Here is a 22319-nt window from a genome sequence, read left to right on the forward strand (position 1 = left end):
AAATCTGGCCCTTTGTCATCAGTGAGCACCAGGGGCTGGCAGAGAGGTAGCCCCCTGGGGGATTGTTCGACCCAGAGTACCTGTAACGCTCCAACCAGTTACCCTAACCCAGGATTCTCTCCCCTCTTTCTCTTCCCCCTCCTGGTCTTCCAATCCTTTCATCCCCTCCCGGCATTGTCTTTCTGTCCCTGGCCCAGGTACTGCAGTACAAGAAAAGATGTGGGGAGCTGGAGCAGCAGCTGCTGGAGAAAATGTCTGACTCTGAGCACGAGAAGCAGATGGTCAGCCCAGCTTCCATTGTCCCAGCAATGCAGAGAAATGATATGAATCATGCACTGGTTTTAAGCTGAGCTTTGCAGAGTTGAATCCCATCACACCTTGTGTATTCACTTTCCATATTCTTTTGGCAGCCAGCTCCCCTAACACTTGTGAAAAGGAGACGTCGTTGAAAACGGGCTTTCCCACCAGACAGGGGTGGTGGCAGGACAGTCAGGTCCCATCACCCACCATCACTATTTCCTATAAGTGAAGTGCTTAGCTGGCCACCCAGGAGCAATTCCATTGCTGCCCACCTAATTAGCAGAGCACCCACAACTGGCAGTATGTGATCTATCGGTGGTGTGCATCTGAATATGTCCTGGTGTACATAACAAACTTTATTCTGCACATGGGTGGAAAAAATGAGAGGCAACATTGCCTGCTGGCCATGCCAATTTGTAAAGAGCCCGAGCATTTCGGACAAGGTTGTGCAGAGCTGGGTGAGCAACAATGGGGTTTTGCTGTGCTGGGAAAACCACAAAGCCCTGTGGGAAAAGGGGATTGCAGCCCTCAGTGGAGACAACACACAGCAACTCATTCTGCTCTGGGACTTGCTGTTCCCTGCAGAGTGCAGCTGAACTGGGCTCTTCTCAGCATTTCTTCAGGAGCTCTACAGGAAGGAAAGAGCCCAACATGGCCCTGTGGCAGTCCCTGGGAACCCCAGGAAGCTGCAGGGCTGGATGTGCCCCTCTCTCCCTTTTGGAAATGGGAGGTAGGGCTGGTCCCTGGGGTACACAGACAGCATCAACCCCCAGTGACATGCAGGGAGGAAATGGGGCCCCAAAGTCCAGTTTTTGGAGCAGACCTTCAGCTGGTGTAAATCAGTTTTGCTTCAGTGTTTCCGGTTAAGGTATGTCTGTTCACAACCATTGAGAATCTGATCTTTTGCGTGTTTCTGGACTGGACTCTGGCTACAGCTTTGGGAAGAAAAGCTCTTGCTCCCTGTAAAGGCAGGTAACCGTCTATGCGAGGGGCCTGGCTGGCCAGGCACAGCCCCAAGTTAAGGACCAGATCTGATTCCTGTGGTTGCACACTCTGCTGGTTCTTCTCCATTTGCCTGTTGGTTTGTGTCTGTTCTGTGAGAAGTGCTTTGTCCTCTGGGGGTCACCATTCTGCAACCCCCTTACTTTCTGTTACCTCTGTCACTCCTCTCCTGGCTGCAGACTCGGCTGGAGTGCACAGAGCCCCACCTGCACTGTGCAGAGCATGACCACAGCACAGGCCTGAAGAACACCCTTCTCCTCCTGGAGCAGGAGCAGCAGAGGTGAGGCTGGTTACTGGGTCCTCCGGGCACCTGGACATCCCTGGACAAGGGAAGAGAGCAAGCAGCTGACCCTGCAGCATGGCACCATGCTGGGGCTTCCTTAGCTGTCAGCTGATGGAATAATGTGCCGGGTCTGGCCCTGGGGGGGGTAACAGGCTGTCTCCCATTAGCAGTCCTTGCAATCCTGCAGGTGTGCAACGTGTTCCCAGTTTGAGAGGCCAGGGGCCAACCATGTGGTGCAGCTTGGTGCTCTGCTTCTCTTGCTAAACTCTGGTGGTGGGTGGCGGGGGCGGTGCTGAGCGCTGTCCCGATGGCGATGGGGGGGAGTTGGGTGGGTGCTGAGCGCTGTTCCTATGGTGACGAAGGTTTGGGGCGACTGCTGAGTGCTGGCCCCGTTCCTTGCTGCCGCATGTGGGAAGAGCAATGAGGGGCCCATTAGAGCAGCACTGCTGCCAGTTGTTGTCCCTCTGCTCTAGAACCTGCTCCTTGCTTGGTTGCTCAGCGATGGGATCTGTGAGCCTCTCAGACCCGCTGCAGAGCCTGGCTCTGTCCTCAGGCCCCTGAGCATAAAGGAGCGTTTCTAAAACCATGCTCCTGCTCCCCCACTGGGGTGAGCTTACACCTGGAATCTGTGAGTCTCTGCCAGGCTCTGCAAGAGTTGGATGAGAGAACACTCCGCTCTCGTCAGGTGTCAGCCTCTGCTGGGCTATGCAGGATGTGGCCCCCAGGTTAGCAGAGGGATTCCATGTTGTCATTGTCTGAACTGCAGCCCCTCCATTTAGTTTCACAAACTGTGCTAAACTGTTGTAAAAGGCTGCTGAGCTTCTCAGTGGGGCCCAAGGAAATGAATTGCCTCTGTAGAAAGGGGCTGGTGATTCCCTCCCTGCCCGGACTGAAGTGGGGAACAGTTTGGTAATGTTCCGGCAGAGCCCTGAGAACTGCTGCATGCGGTGCCAGGCAAAGTGTCACTATTGTCTGATGTCTCTGGCTGCACTGGCCACCCAAAGGGTTTGGAACAGCAAGTGCAGTGAGATAGGTGTGGTGTCTCTGCTGTGTGGCTTCTGAAGGAAGGTTGCTTGCAGAAGCAGTGCACACCATGCAGCTCTGTTCTGGGGAGATCTTCATCTCCTCCCATGACTGGTGCAGGACACATGTGCCATGGCCTGCTCCTGGAGACACAGGGTTGCATGCAGGAGTGCTCGCTCCTGCTACAAGCTTGGGATGGCTGCCGCACAAGGAGTGCCTGAGATTCGAACCGCCTTCTAGTGCTAGGCAGCGGTGCAGGGGAACCAGTGTCTGCCTTGTTCCTGCCCTAGGAGCTCCAGCCTTTCCCAGATGAACATGCTGCTGCGGGAACAGCTGGACCAGATGAAATGCTCCAATCAGAGACTGGCAGGGAAGCTGGAGAGGACAACCTCAGACCTGAACAGGCTGAGAGGCAAGCTGGAGCAGAGAGTGTCCCAGCGGGGCAGCAGACAGGAGGTGGGTCCTGTTCAGCTGGGCGATGTGGTCTAGTGGGTTATTGCTGACTTCAGTGGAGTGATGCCAGTTAAGCCCATCTGGGGATCTGGCCCTCCGCCATCAGTGGAGCTGCACCAATTTATACCACCTCTTCTTCCAAATCTGCCAGTGCCCTCTTACTGGTGGGAGGGTGTAAGCAGCAGCCCAACAGGTCAAAGGGAGCATTTCCCTGGGGCTGGAGGCTGTGCTCTGGAGCCCTCGCTGTCTGAGAAACGTGTTAACAATGACCTGCTGGGGGGCAGCATAGTGAGGGGCACAGGCTGCAGGTGACACGCAGTTACTGAGGAGCTGAGAAACATAAATGAGCCTGGGGCTTGGGCAGTGGGCTGGGGAGTCAGTGCTGATCCATGCAAAGCAACAGCCGCTGTGGGGAAGGCAAAGGGGCGTGCACACCTTGCAGGGTTCTCCGTTCAGTGTACCCCTCCAGAGAGGGACTGTGTGCCACTACGCAGAGCAGCGGGCTGCAGAAGGGCTGGGTGGAGCCTGACCCTCAGCACTCACACTTCCCTTGAGGGAATCCTGAGCCGCTTACATCCCACTCCTGTTTCCTCAGAGTGGTGGGGCGTTCTTGCGCAATGAGCACCCTGGGGTCCTGCTGCTCTGGCACCAAGCTGCTGTGCTGCGCAGTAATCTGGCGGAGCTGCGTGCCATGGCGGAGCGGTGAGTATGCCTGGGCAGGGCTCTGCTGGATACCATGTGTGGCTCCAGAGAGCCAGCTCGAGTACAGGCGCTGAGCTGCAGTGCCCAAGCCTGAGTCCTGGGATGCAAATCCAACCTGGGTAAGATACCAGCTAGCCACAGCGAGAGGGTCCTGGGGTCTCTCCCCTCACCAGGGTGAACCAGAAAGTGCTTGCGCCTGCCAGATGTGACCTTTCCAGCAAGCTGCGCAGGGATGGGAGCTGCACTGCCAAACTGGGGGTGAGCTGCTGGGGAGGCACTGGATCTAGAGCCCCGGGAAGCGAGTTGTGCCACAGTCCCTCCTAGCCAGTTGGTCTGAGGAGGTTTCACCACATGGTCCTGGCAGTTGCTGGGCAGAGGCTTGGAAGGTGCTGGCAGCTGGATGCTCAGAGCCCTGACTGGGCTGTGAGGTGACACTCTGTGTGGTTCTTCACTTGTGGGGATTTCTGTCTTGTCCTTAGAGGCCTGGTGGAGGCCCAGACAGACCTGGCAAGGACCACGCGCAGCCTTCAGGTGGCCTGCCTGAACCTGGACTCGAACCTGCGCCTGTCAGAGAGTAGTGTGGTCTGCTCGCTGGAGAGGCAGGTTTTGCAGGGGGCACACTTGGAGCAGCAGCTTCAGGAGAAGGTTCGGGAGATGCTTCAGCTCCAGAGTCACTGGGACGCAGAGAAAGTACAGCTCAACTCCAGGTGCAGATGCAGTGAGGCCTAGAAAGCCAACAGGCCCATCCCTGGAGAGATCTCCAGCTGGGGTCATGTGCTGGTGCTCTGACTCTGGCTTTTCCTAAGAGCTTGCATGGAAGGGCCAGCTGCATGGCTAGTGTAAATTTGTTTCACTCTGCTAAGTCCAGGGACCAGCTCCCTAGCAGGTGTGAATCAGCATGGCTCTGTTGACACTATTGGGTCCAATCCCTGTTGGTGCCCATTGTGTTAGCACTATTGATGTGAGTGGGAGCCAGGTGCTCAATCTCCTCTCAGGCAAAGAAAGGGAGCTGTTTCCAGGGCATGGGTGGTGGGAGTGCAGGGGCAGCCAGGGACTGACTCAACCAAACCCTTTTTTGAACTCTGTTGTCTTCATCACTGGTTTTAAATAACAAACATGGAGAGCCGACTCTGGGGTGAGGAGTGACCTCAGGTGCTCAGGTGCATTCAGTGTGTAAATAGTGCCACTCATCAGCTGAGGGATCCTCTGAGCTGCTGGGTTCCGTTAGCTCCAGGGAACATGGCAGGCACAGGATGCAATCTCATCCCTTACCCCTCTTTCAGTGGGTGGTTTTAGGCACCCAAAGGAGTGGCCAGGAGGACCGTATACCCACTTTGCCTGGGCATTACTGACACACCTGACTTCCACCCAAAGTGATACTGCCCCAGAGGTCCAACCCCTAGCAGTGTTTCCTAAGAGGAAAAAAGGCCCCAAACTAGAGGAAATAAACACCCCAAATCCATTGGTTAGAACCTGAAAGCTGATGCTGACCTGGATGCAGAGCCCTGCCTGAATGGAGAGCCCAGGGTGACTGCTGTCCAGTCCGGAGGGGGCTTGGCAAGTTGGGATCCTTCATGCAGCTCTGAGAGGAAGCCTGCATGGGACACTTCTGAGGCCTGTGGACAGCTCTATGCCAGCAAGGGAATCTGTTCACATCCAACAAACTGGGGTGGGCCTTGGAGTCTGTGGTCCCCTCCGTTGGCAGACAGGTCAGGCTGCCACACTCAGGGAAAGAGGGTGAAGAAAGGTACTGGCTGCGGCAGCTTTTCGTTTCTCTGACATTTTGAGGCTGAGAAATGTGCTAGGAAAATAACTGCATAAACAGCATGGAGTGTTTCACACCCCTCTCCTTATGCTGTTCCTGGAAATGACACAGGCCTTGCCCTGGAAGTCACACGCTGTGGCCCAGTTGCTCAGCAGAATTACGGTAAATTAGTGACTCATCTCTCAGCTGGATGAAGTTTTAACTCTCTCCGTCCTGGCCTCCATTTCTGTGGCACAGCCATCCTGGCTTTGTGCCCGTTGGGTTAAGACTGTGACCTTGGATGAGTGTGCAGCATTCACTTCATGCAACCTGTCCGTCCCTGTGTGCGCGGCACAGCTGTTGTCTGCACTGAATGCTCTCAGAATGCCCTGGAGGGACTGAAAGGGCCTGGGGCAAGGTCATCTTTGCCCTGGAGCTTCTGTGGCTTCCTTCTCCCTGCTCAGCCTGCTCTCCACACCCATTGTGTCTTTCAGGATAACAGAACTGACTGTACTAGGAGAGGAGCTGAGAGAACAGAATGCAAAGAAAGAGAGGGCCATGTCTGCTCTAAAACTGGACCTCCAGAAGCTGGTACACATCTCCACTAGCTCCTCTTTCTCTTTTAGCCAATCACACCCACCCCACACACCCACATCCCCACGCACTCCTCCTCTGGTCTTCCATTGTGTTCTCACTGAGACACCTCTTATCTTTGACAATAGGAAGCCACTAAAACTGGAGAGCAACTGGAGGTCCAGGACTTGAAAAACAAAAGTGAATCATTACAGCGAATCTTGAACAGCATCACACAGGTGTGCTATTTCACTCACAGCAAAGGTGTGGTTAAGATGCTCACATTCACATCTCTGCTGTACCACAGACTTCCTGTGTGACCATGGGTGGGTCACTTAGCCTCTGTGCCTCAGTTTCCTGTCTACGCAATGGGGATGCCCTGCTTTGCAAGGTTGCTCAGCTAATACAGTAGATGCACCTTAGAGCAATAGCAAACCCGGTAAGGGCCCCTTATGTTTGTCTGGGGAGTGGTTTTAATTTGATGAGTCAGACCATATGGCTCAATAGTGGAAATTTGGTGACTAATTGTATGTTAAAATTAACAGTCCCCTTGGTGGTACACAATCTCTGTTGCCCGTGTGTTGGAGGTGTAAGTGAAAGCACCAAAGCAGAGATGTCAGCGAAGGTTCTGTGACATGCACTTTGTTCTTCCGAGAGCTGGCTCTGTGATTGTCTGAGGCCAAGCCTCCCACTCATGCCCAGCTTATGCGGTGGTGAGTCTGATGCAGGCGCTAAGTCATTCCTTGGCTCTTCTGGCTCTGGTCATCAGTCCCATTCCTAGAGCTGGCGCTCATTCTTATAATAATAGGCCCTGGTTCAGCAAAACCCTGCGGAGTGGGCTCAGGTCCCACTGGCTGCAGTGGGACTTAATGACTTTGCTGAATTGGGGCCATCACACTGATGCTCGTCTGCGGGAACCAGTCACAAATGAAACTGCTGTCCATGGAGCCCTTGCCTGGGAACTTAACAAGGTAGTGCTGGCTACTGCATAGAGCAGTGCGCTAGGGATCAGAAAACCTAGGTTCAGTTCCTAGCTTTGGCAATGACTAGGTGGGGAAGTTCCTTCACCATTTCCTGACTCAGTTTCCCCATCTTTACAATGAGGATAATTCCTTGGGAAAGTGCTTTGAAATCTCTGCCTGGAAAGAATTAGCTGGCATTGTTTTGAGCTGCCCATCTAACAAAGCGATAGATGACCGATGGGAGCTGCAGGTGTTCAGCCCTGTTGTGTGATTGGAAGCTGAGCGCGCCATTAGACGGCGGTTGGGCATGCAGAATCTCAGATCTCCACGTGCACTGAACACTAACTGTGCTCCTGGCAAGATGTGAAAATAATTTAAAATGTCTGATTTGTGCTGTCCTATCACAGGCTAGGGCCTGGCCAGCTCCGTTCTGGTTTGTGTGGCAGCTCAGCCAGCTCTTGCCAGAGCTGCGCACCAGGGCACCTGCTGGCTGTCACCTCTGCTCCTGGGTCAGGTGCACAGGTCTTTTCATGCCTTGTGCTTGTTTTGTAGCTGAAAAATGCATCCCCTGACAGAGCAGCCAGGTCGCTGTTTTCACACATGTGAGAGCTGGATGCTAACAAGGAGGGGTGTGTGAGGCAGGAGAGCACTTCAGCACGTGCTGCTGTATGAGCTGGGGTGACCTGGACTTCCGGTGTGTAACATGCACTCTTGGTGCTTGGCTGGTGCAGGGCCTTGAGCAGTGCGGATGTGGGAAGGAGAAGGGCTGGCAAGTGCTTGGTCAGCAGGTGGCGCCTATAACAGCAGTCTGGTTTTAAATGGGGGTAAGGGCCTCCCAATCAGAAGTGCTGACCCTGCCCATCTCCCACACGTCAGCGGGGCGACCTCAGCACTTGGGGTCCCCCCACTGGCAGTGGTGTCTGTGCTGCTGGAGTGTAACTGGGAGGTTGAGTGCTGAGGGTAACAGCAGTTTACAGCAGATAACAGCAGCACCAGTGGGAGTAACCAGGTTCCCACTCTCCTCAGCTGGCTCTGGCTGACACAGAGAGTGCAGGGACCCTCTCCCTGGAGAGCGCTAGAGGCACAGCTGCAGAAGACTCTGGCAAACACATCTCCCTTTTGCACTCCATCCCTGCCCCTGGCTGGCAGGTGTCGCCATCCCTCTCCCCGTTGTGCCAGAATGCTGCCCTGGAAGCAGTGCAGGGCGCCCTCCGGAGGCGACAGCAGCAGGCGCAGGTGAGGCACTGCTTTGAGCTCCAGGCAGGAGCAGCCCCCCAGGCAGTCTCTGCCCAAGGCTGGGTCTCCCCGAGGAGCAAGCGAGAGCACTGCTGCCAGTGGAACAGTGCATTGCAGAGCGTCTGTGGGGAGAAGGAGAGAGGAGGGGTAGCCTGGCTCTGCAGGGCCCGTCAGTCCCTGGGCAGCCACCCGGGGACAGTGAAGGAAGGGCAGGTGTGACGAGAGTGAACACAGGCAGGACTGCTCAGTAGTCAGGTGTGCTGAATGCACTGGCCAGCTGCAGCTCTTGGTGCTGGGCCTCCAGTTCCTTGCCATCTCCAGCCTGCCCACAGTCACCCAGGGAGAGACAGTCGCCTGCTCAGGAAGTGGGGAGCTCAGGAGCACCTCTCCAGCAAAGGAGAGACCCTGCCTGGGCCTGGGGGGCAAGTCACAGGGAGGTAGAAGGACATAGGCCAAAGGAGAGCAGGAGAGGGAAGGCCAGAGCCAGAAGGTGACGTTCCATGGGTCTGTGCAGAGCCAGGAGATGGGGTTTGGAGGGGCAGTTACAACACAGCAGGCCCCCACTCCTGAGTGTGCAGCTCCATCAGCTCCCCTCCCTTTTGCACAGGGGCAGGTGTCAGAGGTGCAAGGAGGGTCTAATGGACAGCACCTCACAGGCAAGCCTTTGACGAGCTCGGCTGGAAGGCTCCAGCCAGCGCGCTCTGCACCACCATGTGGGGACCTGGGGCTGAGCCCCACCTCTGATTTCTTGTGGCCTGAAGCAGCAGACGTGGGGAGCACCAGCCATGAGAAGAGTGTGTGCTGGGTGGAGCTGGGATAGCTCCCAGGTGGGGATGGAGCTCCTGGATTGCTCTGCTGGTGGGTCAGGAGGTGAGGGGCAGTAGTGCTGGGGCACAGGGCAGGAGCCTGGTAGGAAACTTTAAGCCAGTGCAGCTGATTGTTTGGGTCCTGCTGGAAAGCAACATCTGGCTGCTCCATGAGGCAGAGAAGGCTCAGCAAGGCAGAGTCGCTAGCGTGGGCAGGGCGGAGGGCTGAGTTAACCTGCGTGGCACAGCCATGGGGAGATTAGGTCCCTGCAGCTCAGACTCTGCCCTTCACTCCCTCCCCAGGACAGCAGGGCTCTGCCCTTGTGCGTGCTGTGAAATGGAGTGCAGCATGCACTTCACCCTTGTGCCTTACTTTCCACTCTGGGACCAGGATTTGCAGATGCAGCTGGACTCCACCCGGGACGTGCTGGGGGCTATAAGGAAGCAGCTGTCCGATAGCCAGCAGAAGGTGCAGGTGGCTGAGCAGCAGCTACAGGAGCAGAGGCAGCAGCACGAGGAGCTGACCAGAGCCCTGCAGGACTGCAGACGGGACTTGCAGTTCTGTAAATCCTCAGTGGAGAATCTCACCAGGTGTGCGTAAGAGCAGGATGGGGGGATCAGTTATTCTCATCAGGAGCCGCCAGACCTGGGGGTGGCCTGGCTGAGGATGCAGTCACTCTCCCGAGCCTGGGCAGCTGCACAGGACAGCTCCGGTGGGTGTGGCCCAAGTGGGAAAGGGCGTCACTCCAAAGTGCTGTTAAACAGCCCCTGAAGATCCCCAGCCTTGGAGTTTCTGTCTCAGTGACATGACTCAGGCTTTAAGGGCCATTCAGACTGCATGGACTGCTGGAGCTGGGCAGAACTTTTAGCTCCAAACTTTCGTCTGACAAGCCTCTGGCCGTCCTTGGAACTCAGCACTGCCCGTGGAAGCTTTGCTTGCTTCTCTGATTTTTCTGGATTTTTAAACAAAATACAATTTTTTCAGCTTTTAGGTTTTTGATTTTCTTCTTTCCCCTTATCTCTTGGTTGACCCTTGCTCCATACGGGGAAAGGGGGAAAATGGAGAAAAAGGGAAAAAACCTCCAACACCAAAACCTCCACTTCCTGTTTCAAACCCAAAGCATAGGCTTGTGTGTGATGAAAAAGGAGACTTTCAAATGGGTTTGTGAACCACGCCTCTTATCATCCATTTCGCAGCAGCTTTCCAGCTGAAGGAGGTACAGGCAGAGAGACCCAGTGATGTATACAGACAGGCAGAGAAGAGAATGAGTCTTGTCTTCCGTGCAGATAGGAGGTGATTCTGAGGAATTTCCAGTGTGAGGACTGGGGCTCCAGATGTGACTGCACCAAATGTTGCATCCTCGCAGGCCGTCTGGCCTGCTTCTGCTGGTCACCAGCCTGTGTGAGAAGGTTCAGAGCAGTCATGCCACTGAAGTTCCTGATGGGGAGGGCAAAGAGTGAATCCAGGATGGTTCAACCAAGATACTCTGTGTGCTTGTGTTGTGTTGGGCCCTCAGAGTGGTCAGCACAACCTGCCCAAGACATGAGATTGTGTCTGTTGGTCCTTCCTTTGCTCTGGGGAACCCAGAGACCTCACTTGTACGGGATCTCAGAGAAACAGCAGCCCTGTGCCATGCTGGGATGTATCCTTCTCTTATATCTGGCTTATGCCCTAAGCTTTTTCCCCAGGGGAAACTGGTGGATGCTGACAGCTGCAACATACACGTTTGTGTCATTGTTGCGGGCCCCTCGATGTGTCACCAGCTGGGGTTGAACTCAAAGCCAAGGGGACATCTGGACTGCAAAATGGGGTGTGAGGGGGTCGAGCAGACATCCCCGCACTAGCTCAGATACAGGAACTGCAAAGCTGCAGTAGTACACGCTGCACTGGCATGCCCAGAGCATGGGGCAGTTACTCTGGGGCAAAGTTCCTTCTCAGTTTTCCCATCGGTGTGTGGAATAAATTTTACATGTACCGAGGGATGTACACCTCCTGCGGAAACACAGGCTGCAAGCTCTGGGTGGCTCGGGGTGCTCTGCTAATTGGCTGGGAGCACCTGATTCTCTCCTGTGAGGTTGCCGAAGTGCTCAGCTTACAAGGAATGCTGCTCAGAGAACCAGCCTGTGCTGCTGTGCCCTAAAATTTAGCCTGTAACACCATTGGTCTGGAAGTAGTAGAGAACTCTTATTTGGTCCTGTCACTGGGAGGAGGAGAGGCAGAGAGGCCCCTCATTTATATGGATGACATTATCACAGAGCCAGACTGGTGACTCAGTTCCCCACTCCCCTCACCTCAGGGAGAAGGAGACCTCAGAGGCCATGGTGGGAAGTCTGAGGGAGCAGGTGGACTCTTCCCATCTGGAGATGGAAAGGCAGAGGACACTCACTCAGCAGCTGCAGAGGCAGCAGAGCCTTCTGGAGGAGCAGAAGGAGGAGCTGGTCAAGGAGTATGAGAGAGCCAGGCAGGAGCTGGAGCGAGGGTGAGCTGCTTCTGTTACTCTGATGTGCAGCACAGTCCTGCGGTGGGGGTGTGACGGGCTGGGGGGAATTACTCAGTCTGGGCTGCAGTCACTGATGGTACCAGGGCAGATGGCCCAGTGCCCTCCTGGTAGGGAATCCACTTGGAACCATGCCCACCTGCCACTGGAGGGAAGCAGGGCTGAGGTGTGGCCTTGTCTGAACATTGGCAGGGAGACGGGCATGGCTGGGGAGCTGCTCCTGACGTGTGACTGAAGGGGAGTAAGCCCGGCTTGTCTCTGACAACAGCATGAGGGGAGCCTAACCCCTTCAGAGCAGAGGGGCAGCATTCACAGACATGCAGTTCTTGGGTGGCAAGAGGCCCACAGCAGTGGAGAAACCAGGCCCTCAGCTTCACTGGAGGATTGGTTTTCCTCCCTTTTGCCTAACTCCTACAGGCAAAGGTCCCTGGAGCAGTCTGAGGAGAGGACCTCAGCCTTGAAGAAGGAGCTGGTGATGGTAAAGGAATCCTTGAACCAGGCGATTCTGGAGAAGGAGGTGCTGGAGAACGAGAAGGAAGGTGTAAGCCAGGCACTATCCAAAGTAAGAATGGAGCTTGGCTAGCAATCAGCAGGCCCCTGGTCTTTACAGGCCAGTCTCTTCCCTGATGAGACACAGGTTTCCTCATTCCCTCGTGGTGCCTCTCCTGTCAGTTCACCTCCCCTGTGGAATAGAGTTTGGATTTCTACACTGCCCGTCATGCTCAGCTCTTCCCAGAACCCCAGAGAAGTGATGAGCTAGATCCTCTTGCCAGGCACAGAACAGCCAGGCACCTCTGGTCCTGTCACCCTGGGATCCCATCTCCAGTGGAGAAATGCCATGGAGCCTTCCCTCCCACCTATACGCTCTCTAGCTGCTGGACAGAAGATTCCCCTGCTCACTTGATAGTGCTCCTCACCCAGGAAGTCCTGGAGAGCAGTGAGCTGAGGGCAGGAGGGGTGGGGCAGCTTTAGAGAAATGTCCCACATGTCATAGCTCACTGGCAGCACAACATAGAATCCTAGGGACCTCAAGAGGTCATCAAGTCCAGACCTCTGCCTAAAGCAGGATCAACCCCAACTAAATCATCCCAGCCAGGACTTTGTCAAGTCCGGACTTAAAAACTTATAGGGATGGAGATTCCACCACCTCTCTCAGTAAAGCATTCCAGTGCTTCACCGCCCTTCTGATTAGTTTTTCCCTAGTATCCAACTTACACCTCCCCCTCTCTAACTTCAGACCATTACTCCTTGTTCTGCCATCTGTCACCATTGAAAACACTCTCTCTCCATCCTCTTTAGAGCTTCCCTTCAGGAAGTTGAAGACTGCTATCAAATCACCCCTCAGTCTTCTCTTCTGTAAACTAAAGTAAGCCCAAATCTTTCAGCCTCTTCTCCAGCCCCCTACCCACCCCCCACACACTCTTCTTCGTTGCCCTCTGCTGAACCCGCTCCAATGTGTCCACACGCTTTCTGTACTGGTGGGCCCAAAACTGGATGCAATACTCCACATGTGGCCTCACCAGTGCCAAGTAGAGGGGAATAATAACTTCTCTAGATTTGTTGGAAATGCTTCTCCTAAAGCGCCCCAATATGCCATTAGCCTGCTTGGCTACGAGCACACACTGTTGACTCACATCCAGCCTCACAACCACTGTAATCCCCAGGTTCTTTTCTGCTGCACTGCTAGTTATCCAGTTGGTCCCCAGCCTGTAACAGTGCTTGGGATTCTTCTGTCCCAAGTGCAGGACTCTGCGCTTATCCTTGTTGAACCTTATCAGATTTCTTTTGGCCCAATCCTCAAATTGGCCTAGGTCACTTTGGACCCTATCCCTGCCCTCCAATGTATCTACCTGACCCCCTAATTTAGTGTCTTCTGCAAATTTGCTGAGAGTGCAATCCATCCCATCATCCAGGTCATTAATAAAGATGTTGAACAATACTGGCCCTAGAACTGATCTTTGGGGCACTGCACTTGAAAATGACCACCAACTGAGCCATTGACCACTACAGCTGGGCCTGTCCATCAAGCCAGTTTTCTATCCATCTTATAGTCCATGGATCCAATCCATACTTCCTTAACTTATGGGCAAGAATGTTGTGAGAGACTGTATCAGAAGCTTTGCTAAAGTCAAGGTATATCATATCCATTGACTTCCCCATGTCTACAGAGCCTATTACCTCGCCATGGAAGCTAATCAGATTGGTCAGCCACAACTGGCCCTTGGTGAGTCCATGTTGACTACTCTTGTTCACTTTCCCCTCTTCCAAGGGCTCCAAAATGGATTCCTTGAGGATCCCATCCATTATTTTCCCAGGAATTGAGGTAAGACTGACCGGTCTATAGTTCCCTGGATTGTCCTCCTTTTCTTTTTTAGACGTGGGCACTACATTTGTCTTTTTCAGTCATCCAGGACTTCTCCCGATCCACAAATGTTCAAAGAGAGTAGCCAAAGGCTCTGCAGTGACATCTGCCAACTCCATCAGTACCCTTGGATGCATTAAATCCAGACCCATGGATTTGTGTGTGTCTCGCTTTTCTAAATAGCTCTTAACCTGTTCGTTCCCCACTAAGGGCTGCCCACCTCCTTCCCATACTGCTAGCGCCATAGTCAGGGAGCTGACCTTGTTTGGGAAGACTGAGACAAAAAAAACATTGAGTACTTCAGCCTTTCCCACATCATCTGTCACCAGGTTACCTCCCTCATCCAGTAATGGCCCCACACCTGATAACCCTCTTATTGTTAACATGCCTGTAGAAGCCCTTCTTGTTGCCCTTCACATTCCTTGCTAGCTGCAGTTCCAGTTATGCTTTTGCTTTCCTGATTACCCACCACCCCACCCGCCCTGGCTTTCTCCAACAATATATTTATACTCCTCCTTAGTCATCTGTCCAAGTGTCCGCTCCTCATACGCATCCATTTTGAATTTAAGCTCACCAAAGATTTCCCTGTTAAGCCAAGCTGGTTGCCTACCATATTTGCTTTTCCTACTGCGCATCATGATGGTTTGTTCCTGTGCCTTTAATAAGGCCTTTGTAAAATACTGCCAGTTCTCCTGAATTACTTTCCCCTTCATATTAGCTACTCAGGGGAACCTGCCCATCAGTTCTCTGCAGGAGTCAAAGTCTGCTGTTCTGAAATCAATGGTCCATATTTTACTGCTCACCTTTCTTCCTTTCAACAGAATTCTGAAATCTACCATCTCATGATTGCTGCAGCCCAGGTTACCACTCACTTCTATTTCTCCTACTAGTGCTTCCTTGTTTGTGAGCAGCAGGTCAAGCTGCGCACGGCCCCTGGTCAGTTCCTTCAGCACTTGTACCAGGAAGCTATTCACTTCTTTCCCCGGGAGCAAAAAGGGCCATGCTTCAGCTGTGGCGATGCCAGTTCCTGGATTGCTAGCTGACCCAGCAGCACAGGCCAGTCCAGTCCGTAAATTCTGGCACTTAGTACCCAGCTATGCTAGCAAAGGAATCTGCATGCACATGCTGGTCCTGTCTGCATGGAAATGAGCTGTCAGACTGGAGTGTGGCACAGCTGGCAGGGGAGGCAAATCCTGGAAGGATGCTTGTTGCTGCATCAGTAGCCCTTGGCCTGGCTGCGGATTGCCAAGTGGCTGTAGGAGGCTGGGAACATTGTCCTTGAGAGAAATCTCCTTATTGCTGGGTACAGCCTTGCACAGACCAGGCAGCTGTTGAATGCTGGGCTGACCTGTGCTGTCCAGGCTTACTGGTGGGACATGAGCTGCAGAGGCACTGGGCACTCATGGGCTCAGCTCAGTGGAGTTTTGCATGGGGAAGGCCTGTGTGAATTGGCTTGGGGACTGCCTAAGTCTGTTCCGTATGAATTGCATAGTGGGATCAGCAGCTGTGCCAGCCTGACTGCTGGCTTTCCACCAGAGCATCCCAAACCCTTCCATATCAGTGTTCCTTCCCAGCAGAGCCCAGCCCAGAGAACTCCTCACACCGGGGGGTCCCAAACCTCAGGGGCAAGTCAGGCTCTTCCTCCCCGTGATTGGAAACCTGCCACCAGGGTCTGAGTGCTGAGGTATCCCCTCTGCTCAGGTCACAGCCAGCAATGTGGAGCTTGAACTAGCCCTAAGCAAGCTAAGATCGCAGGACTCCGAGCTGAGAGACTCACTGGCCAAGATGGCAGCTCTGAATGAAGGTCTTGCCCAGGACAAGGTCAACCTCAACTGTCTTCTCTTAAAGGTAACAAACCTAGCGCAGTCCCTCTGTGCTGCTCATGGCCCCTGTGACAACACTTGCCCTCCCTCACACATGCTCTGCAGCCAAGCCCGTCCTGAACCCACCAGCCCAGGCCCTGTGCTGTGCCCCTGACCCTGTCCTGAACCCGCCAGCCCAGGCCCTGCGCTGTGTGCCCCTGAGCCCGTCACAAACCCTCCAGCCCGGGCCCTGCGCTGTGTGCCCCTGAGCCTGTCCCAAACCCACCAGCCCAGGCCCTGCACTGTGCCCATGTGCCCGTCCCCCACCCCTACCCAGCACTCTGCCCCTGAGCCCGTCATAGCACTAGCGAGCATCCCTGTTGCCAGCTGATGCCCCAGCTGCTGGGCAGCTGTGCTGCTCTGCTCTCCCTGGGGGCAGGATAGACTTCTGTTTCTGTAGGTTCTTTGCTCCCTGGGGCCCTCACACTCAGCTCTCTGTCTGGCTTTTGGCGTGGCAAAGCTGGAAGAAGAGAAGGGCTCCCTGCTGGAGCAGAGGCAGGCACTGGAGCAGGAGCGAGCCAGCCTGCAAGAGCAGCTGGCTCACCTGGAGCAGGAGCTGGCATGGACAAGTGTGGCCAGGCGAGGGCTGGAGCAGAGCTGCCAAGCGTCAGAGGAGAGGCAGGAGGCACTGGAGGGAGAGATGAAGGTGCTGCGCAGGGAAAAAGCACAGCTGCAGGATCAGCTGAAGCAGGTAAGAGCAGCCTGGTGGGGACCTGCCCTAGAGAATCTTCCCTCCCTGTATGCTGCTGAGCAGGAGTCAGACTGCCCTTTGCTGCCCACCTCCCAAGCCCTGGTTCTCTGCTCCTCGCTCGTGGCAGCAGTGCCCAGGGGAAATGACCAGTGGAGAAAGGCTGAAGGGGCATAGACCCCCCGTTCCCATAGGGGTCCCCTCCCTCCCTGCTGCTTGTAGTCAGGCTAGCCAGGAGCAGGGAAGGCCCAGTGTGCCCTTTGCTCTCTGGTTTGCTTACCCTCTTTCTGGCACTGCCCCCAGGTGAGCAGCCAGCAGCACGCCCTGAATGAGCAGCTGGTACACAGCCACCAGGAGCTGGGAATCCAGGCTGAGGCCCTGCTCCATGCCACCCAAGAGAAGGAGCAGCTTGCTGCTGAGCAGTCCCGGCTGGCCTTGAAGGTCGGTGCACTGCAGAGGCAAAGGAAGGGCCTTCTGGCAGAGATGAACACGCTCAGGTACCACCTCTTTCCCCTCAGATGCTGGGGGATGGGCAGAGCCCAGACAGATATCACCTGGAGCAGGGGTGGGCCGGACTGGGCCTGTCCAGCCTTTCTCTCTAGCCCCCCATGACTCCCAGCAGTGGAGGAAACTACTAGAACAGGGGTGCTGCCCTGGAACAGCAGGCAGTTCTTCAGCTCCCCCTCCCAGTTCCCAGACCACTGCACATCACATGGCAGCAGCCAGCCGCTTCCACGAACAGCGTGGGGACGCAGCACACAGGGTGGCTGCATAAGCCCTGCTGTGCTGCTGGCCAGGGTCCCTCCTGCACCCCAACCCACTCCCCAAGTCAGGGTCTGCCCCTAACTCCCCCCAGGCCCTGCTCCCCAGCCCCTTCCCCAACTCAGGGTCTGCACCCCAACCCCCTCCATTAATCTAGTAGAAATGTGCAGCCTGTGATTTACCAAAATCCATCGAGTGGCTCCCTACGACGGGTCAGCAACCTGCATCTCCGGAGCTGCATGAGGCTCTTTAAGGAGCCACTTGCGGCTCCGAGTGCTGCCACTGCTGACTCATGTGGCACCAGAGGCTGCTGCTGCTTAGTTTCTTTGTTTAAGCGGCGGCAGCCTCCAGAGCTGCTAAGCAGTCAGGGGAGGGGAAGCTGGCAGAGCAGGGATCCTGGAAGAGGAAGCCAGGGCAGGGTCAGCCTGCAGGAGAGTAAAGGGGAGGGGTGGCCAAGCCTGCCCTGCCAGAGCTGCGCAGCCATGCGGAGAAGGGGGTGGCAATGAGGAGCTGCAGCAGTGTGCAGAGCTCCTCGGGTGAGCCAGGTAAATCCTGGGGCTAAGGGGTGGGTTTGGGCTCAGAGGATTAAACCTGGAGATGGGGTAAAGTTGGCAGATGGGGTAATTTAACTTTCTAACTGGTAAAAACCGTGTGTTTGCTGTTCTTAAAATAGGGGCTACAAGCAGTACAGTTGGACGTTACTATTTTAAAATATTTCTTAAGGCCTGTCTTGCACTGAAGTGCGTTGCAGCTCTTGACGGATTGATTCGCTAGCTGAATTTGAAAAACTGGCTCTTGTCGCTATTTCGGTCGCTGACCCCTTCCCTACAAAAATGATCGCCCTCCCCTGCCTGCAGGCTGGCTAGTCTCCTGCGCTGGGGCAGGGCAGGCGGTGGGCATGTTCTTCCTGTGCCAGGAGTTCCCTCCTCTGCTTCTCTCGGGGTTACCTGAGGCTGGGAAGAGCCCAGATCAGTAACGGAGAAGGACGAGGTTGGATTGTTTCCCACTAGGAGTGCTGGGCATCTGGCTCCAGCCCCCCATGTGCCCCGTCCCTCCTGCTGAGGGCACAGGGGCTGCAGGCGCACAGTTGCGAGGATAGATGTTCTCAGCCACTCCTGCCCTGGGCTCCAGCGGGGAGGCAGGAGGCTGGCACCCCACTGGGCTTGCAGGGACGTTGCATCAGCTCCCTGGGCAGCCCTGCACCAGGCCAAGGCCTTGTGCCAGCTCCCTCGGTGGTTCCAGCCGTACAGCTCTCGTTCTCTGCCACACGCTGGTGTACATGAAGCTTTGCCTGTGTGGAGTTCAGCCCTAACCACATTTTCTGGCTGAGTAGAGCCAGTCCCATGGCCCTCGTTCTGCCAGCACCTGTGCCATCCAGCCTCAGCTGCACTGCTGTGGCAGCTCCTTGGTCCTGGGCTCAAAACAGACCCAGTCAGATCTCCAGGCGATGGGAGATGTCGGAGAAGGAATAGCCTCCGCTGCTGGCCCTGATTCTCTGCTGCTGTGCCACAGAGCTGAGAAGGACTCGCTGGAGACTGGCCTGTTCCAGATGCAGGAGCTGGCAGAACAGCTGGAAGCCAGGGAGGAACAGCTGGAAAGGGAGAATCGGAGCCTGGACCAGGCGAGGCAAGGCCTCCAAGGTAAAGTCCGTGTGCTGCTCACTGGCCTTCCGTCTTTGGCTCCGTCTCCTGGGCTCAGTACCCTGGCCCAAGCAGAGCTGTGCCAGCGTCCTGCCCTGTTGTATCCTAGCCCAGAGCCAAGCCAGCACGACTCCGCTGAGAGCGCAACAAGGGCACCGCGCTCGATGCCTCACCAGGATTTGCTTGCTCCCCAGGGGAGGTGGGGAAGGCCCAGCAGGAGCTGGAGCTGCAGGAGGTCATGCTGAGGCGGGAAAGAGAGTCCCTGAAGCAGCAGCTGGTGCAGCTGGAACAAGAGGCTCAGCTGTCTCTGCAGAGCCAGAAGCAGGCCCATGAGGAGGCCTTGGGGCACCTGTCCCAGGAGAAGGTGAGTGCAACAGCCGCGACCAGCACAGAGCCCACTGGGCCGGAGGCTGAAAGTGGGCATGATCCCAGGCAAAATGAGGAGAACGGCTAACACCGGGGGCAATGGACAACAAGACCCTGAGAACCGTACTGAGGGGCATTCCCACAGAGCAGTGACCCCTGGGTAATGGACTGAGGGGCGCCTTCCCCACAGCACAGACACCCCTGCGTAATGGACTGAGGGGCGCCTTCCCCACAGCACAGACACCCCTGCGTAATGGACTGAGGGGCGCCTTCCCCACAGCACAGACACCCCTGGGTAATGGACTGAGGGGCGTTCCCACAGCGCAGAGACCCCTGGGTAATGGACAGAGGGGCGCCTTCCCCACAGTGCAGAGACCCCTGGGTAATGGACTGAGGGGCGTTCCCACAGCGCAGAGACCCCTGGGTAATGGACAGAGGAGCGCCTTCCCCACAGTGCAGAGACCCCTGGGTAATGGACAGAGGGGCGCCTTCCCCACAGTGCAGAGACCCCTGGGTAATGGACTGAGGGGCGCCTTCCCCTCAGCACAGACACCCCTGGGTAATGGACTGTGGGGTGTCCCCAAAGCGCAGTGACCCCTGGGTAATGGACTGAGGGGCGCCTTCCCCACAGCACAGACACCCCTGGGTAATGGACTGTGGGGTGTCCCCAAAGCGCAGAGACCCCTGGGTAATGGATTGAGGGGCACCTTCCCTTCAGCGCAGTGAACCCTGGGTAATGGATTGAGGGGCGCCTTCCCCTCAGCGCAGTGACCCCTGGGTAATGGATTGAGGGGCGCCTTCCCCACAGCACAGTGACCCCTGGGTAATGGACTGAGGGGCGCCTTCCCCACAGCACAGTGACCCCTGGGTAAGGGAATGACGGGCGCCTTCCCCTCAGCGCAGTGACCCCTGGGTAATGGACTGAGGGGCGCCGTCCCCACAGCACAGAGAACCCTGGATAATGGACTGAGGGGCGCTTTCCCCACAGTGCAGTGACCCCTGAGTAATGGGCTGCGGAGCGTCCCCACATCGCAGAGACCCCTGGGTAATGGACTGAGGGGTGTCCCCACATCACAGAGACCCCGGGTAATGGACTGTTGGACTCTTTCCCCTGCAGCATGGTGACCCCTGGGTAATGGACTGAGGGGGGTTTTCCCCTCAGCGCAGACACCCCTGGCTAATGGACTGATGGGCGCCTTCCCCTCAGCGCAGAGACCCCTGGGTAATGGACTGAGGGTCACCATATCCTCAGTGCGGAGACCCCTGGGTAATGGACTGAGGGGCCTTTTCTCGCACCGCGGTGACCCCAGGGTAAAGGACTGTGGGACGCCTTCCCCTCAGTGCAGGGACCCCTCGGCAATGGACTGTGGGGCATCTCCACAGCGCAGACACCCCTGGTTAATGGACTGTGGGGTGGCCCCACAGCGCAGTGACCCCTGGGTAATGGACTGAGGGGCACTTTCCCCACAGCACAGTGACCCCTGGGTAATGGACTGAGGGGCGCCTTCCCCACAGTGCAGAGACCCCTGGGTAATGGACTGAGGGGCACTTTCCCCAAAGCGCAGAGACCCCTGGGTAATGGACTGAGGGGCACTTTCCCCACAGCACAGTGACCCCTGGGTAATGGACTGAGGGGCGCCTTCCCCACAGCTCAGAGACCCCTGGGTAATGGACTGAGGGGCGTTTTCTCCTCAGCCCAGTGACCCCTGGGTAATGGACTGAGGGGCGTTTTCTCCTCAGCCCAGTGACCCCTGGGTAATGGACTGAGGGGCGTTTTCTCCTCAGCCCAGTGACTCCTGGGTAATGGACTGTCGAGCATCCCCACAGTGCAGTGACCCCTGCGTAATGGACTGAGGGGCGTCCCCACAGCACAGTGACCCCTGGGTAATTGACTGAGGGGCGTCCCCACAGCACAGTGACCCCTGGGTAATGGACTGAGGGGCACTTTCCCCACAGTGCAGAGACCCCTGGCCAATGGACTGAGGGGCGCCTTCCCCACAGTGCAGAGATCCCTGGGCAATGGACTGAGGGGCGCCTTCCCCACAGTGCAGTGTCCCCTGGGTAATGGACTGTGGGGCGCCTTCCCCTCAACACAGAGACCCCTGGTTAATGGACTGTGGGGCGCCTTCCCCACAGCGCAGAGACCCCTGGGTAATGGACTGTGGGGCACCTTCCCCTCAACGCAGTGACCCCTGGGTAATGGACTGAGGGGCGCTTTCCCCACAACGCAGTGACCCCTGGGTAATGGACTGAGGGGCACCTTCCCCACAGCGCAGTGACCCCTGGGTAATGGACTACGGGGCGCTTTCCCCACAGCGCAGTGATCCCTGGGTAATGGACTGAGGGGAGCCTTCCCCACAGCGCAGTGACCCCTCAGTAATGGATTGAGGGGCACCTTCCCCTCAGCGCAGTGACCCCTGTGTAATGGACTGAGGGGCGCCTTCCCCACAGCGCAGTGACCCCTCGGTAATGGATTGAGGGGCACCTTCCCCTCAGCGCAGTGACCCCTGTGTAATGGACTGAGGGGCGCCTTCCCCACAGCGCAGAGACCCCTGGGTAATGGACTGTGGGGAGATCCCAAAGCACAGAGACCCCTGCGTAATGGACTGAGGGCGTCTCCACAGCACAGTGACCCCTGGGTAATGGACTGAGGGGCGCTTTCCCCACAGTGCAGAGACCCCTGGGTAATGGACTGAGGGGCGCCTTCCCCAGAGCGCAGTGACCCCCGGGTAATGGATTGAGGGGCGGTTTACCTACAGCGCAGAGACCCCTGGGTAATGGATTGAGGGGTACCATCTCCACTGCACAGAGACCCCTGGGTAATGGACTGACGGGCGCTTTCGCTGCAGCGCGGTGACCCCTGGGTAGTGGACTGAGGGGCGCCTTCCCCGCAGCGCAGAGACCCCTGGGTAGTGGACTGTTGGGCGCTTTCCCCGCACCACAGTGGCCCCTGGGTAATGGACTGAGGGGCGGTTTCCCTGCAGCGCAGAGACCCCTGGGTAATGGACTGAGGGGCGGTTTCCCTGCAGCGCAGAGACCCCTGGGTAATGGACTGTG

At 56.3% G+C, this 22319-nt stretch overlaps 1 protein-coding gene across 1 annotated transcript in view; it reads left to right on the forward strand.

The window, feature by feature from the left end:
* CROCC2 (ciliary rootlet coiled-coil, rootletin family member 2) overlaps positions 1 to 22319 on the forward strand; it is a 101334-nt gene that overhangs the window by 17097 nt on the left and 61918 nt on the right. Inside the window, 16 exon segments of the mRNA XM_075004583.1 lie at positions 198 to 281; positions 1482 to 1582; positions 2899 to 3064; positions 3657 to 3763; positions 4243 to 4470; positions 6002 to 6098; positions 6230 to 6319; positions 8069 to 8278; positions 9476 to 9675; positions 11382 to 11564; positions 12000 to 12144; positions 15646 to 15792; positions 16267 to 16497; positions 16798 to 16991; positions 18769 to 18896; positions 19091 to 19260. Coding sequence (XP_074860684.1) covers positions 198 to 281; positions 1482 to 1582; positions 2899 to 3064; positions 3657 to 3763; positions 4243 to 4470; positions 6002 to 6098; positions 6230 to 6319; positions 8069 to 8278; positions 9476 to 9675; positions 11382 to 11564; positions 12000 to 12144; positions 15646 to 15792; positions 16267 to 16497; positions 16798 to 16991; positions 18769 to 18896; positions 19091 to 19260 — 2481 coding nt within the window.

Source organism: Carettochelys insculpta, chromosome 10, assembly GCF_033958435.1.
Source record: "Carettochelys insculpta isolate YL-2023 chromosome 10, ASM3395843v1, whole genome shotgun sequence".
In the NCBI taxonomy this organism is placed as follows: Eukaryota; Metazoa; Chordata; order Testudines; family Carettochelyidae; genus Carettochelys; species Carettochelys insculpta.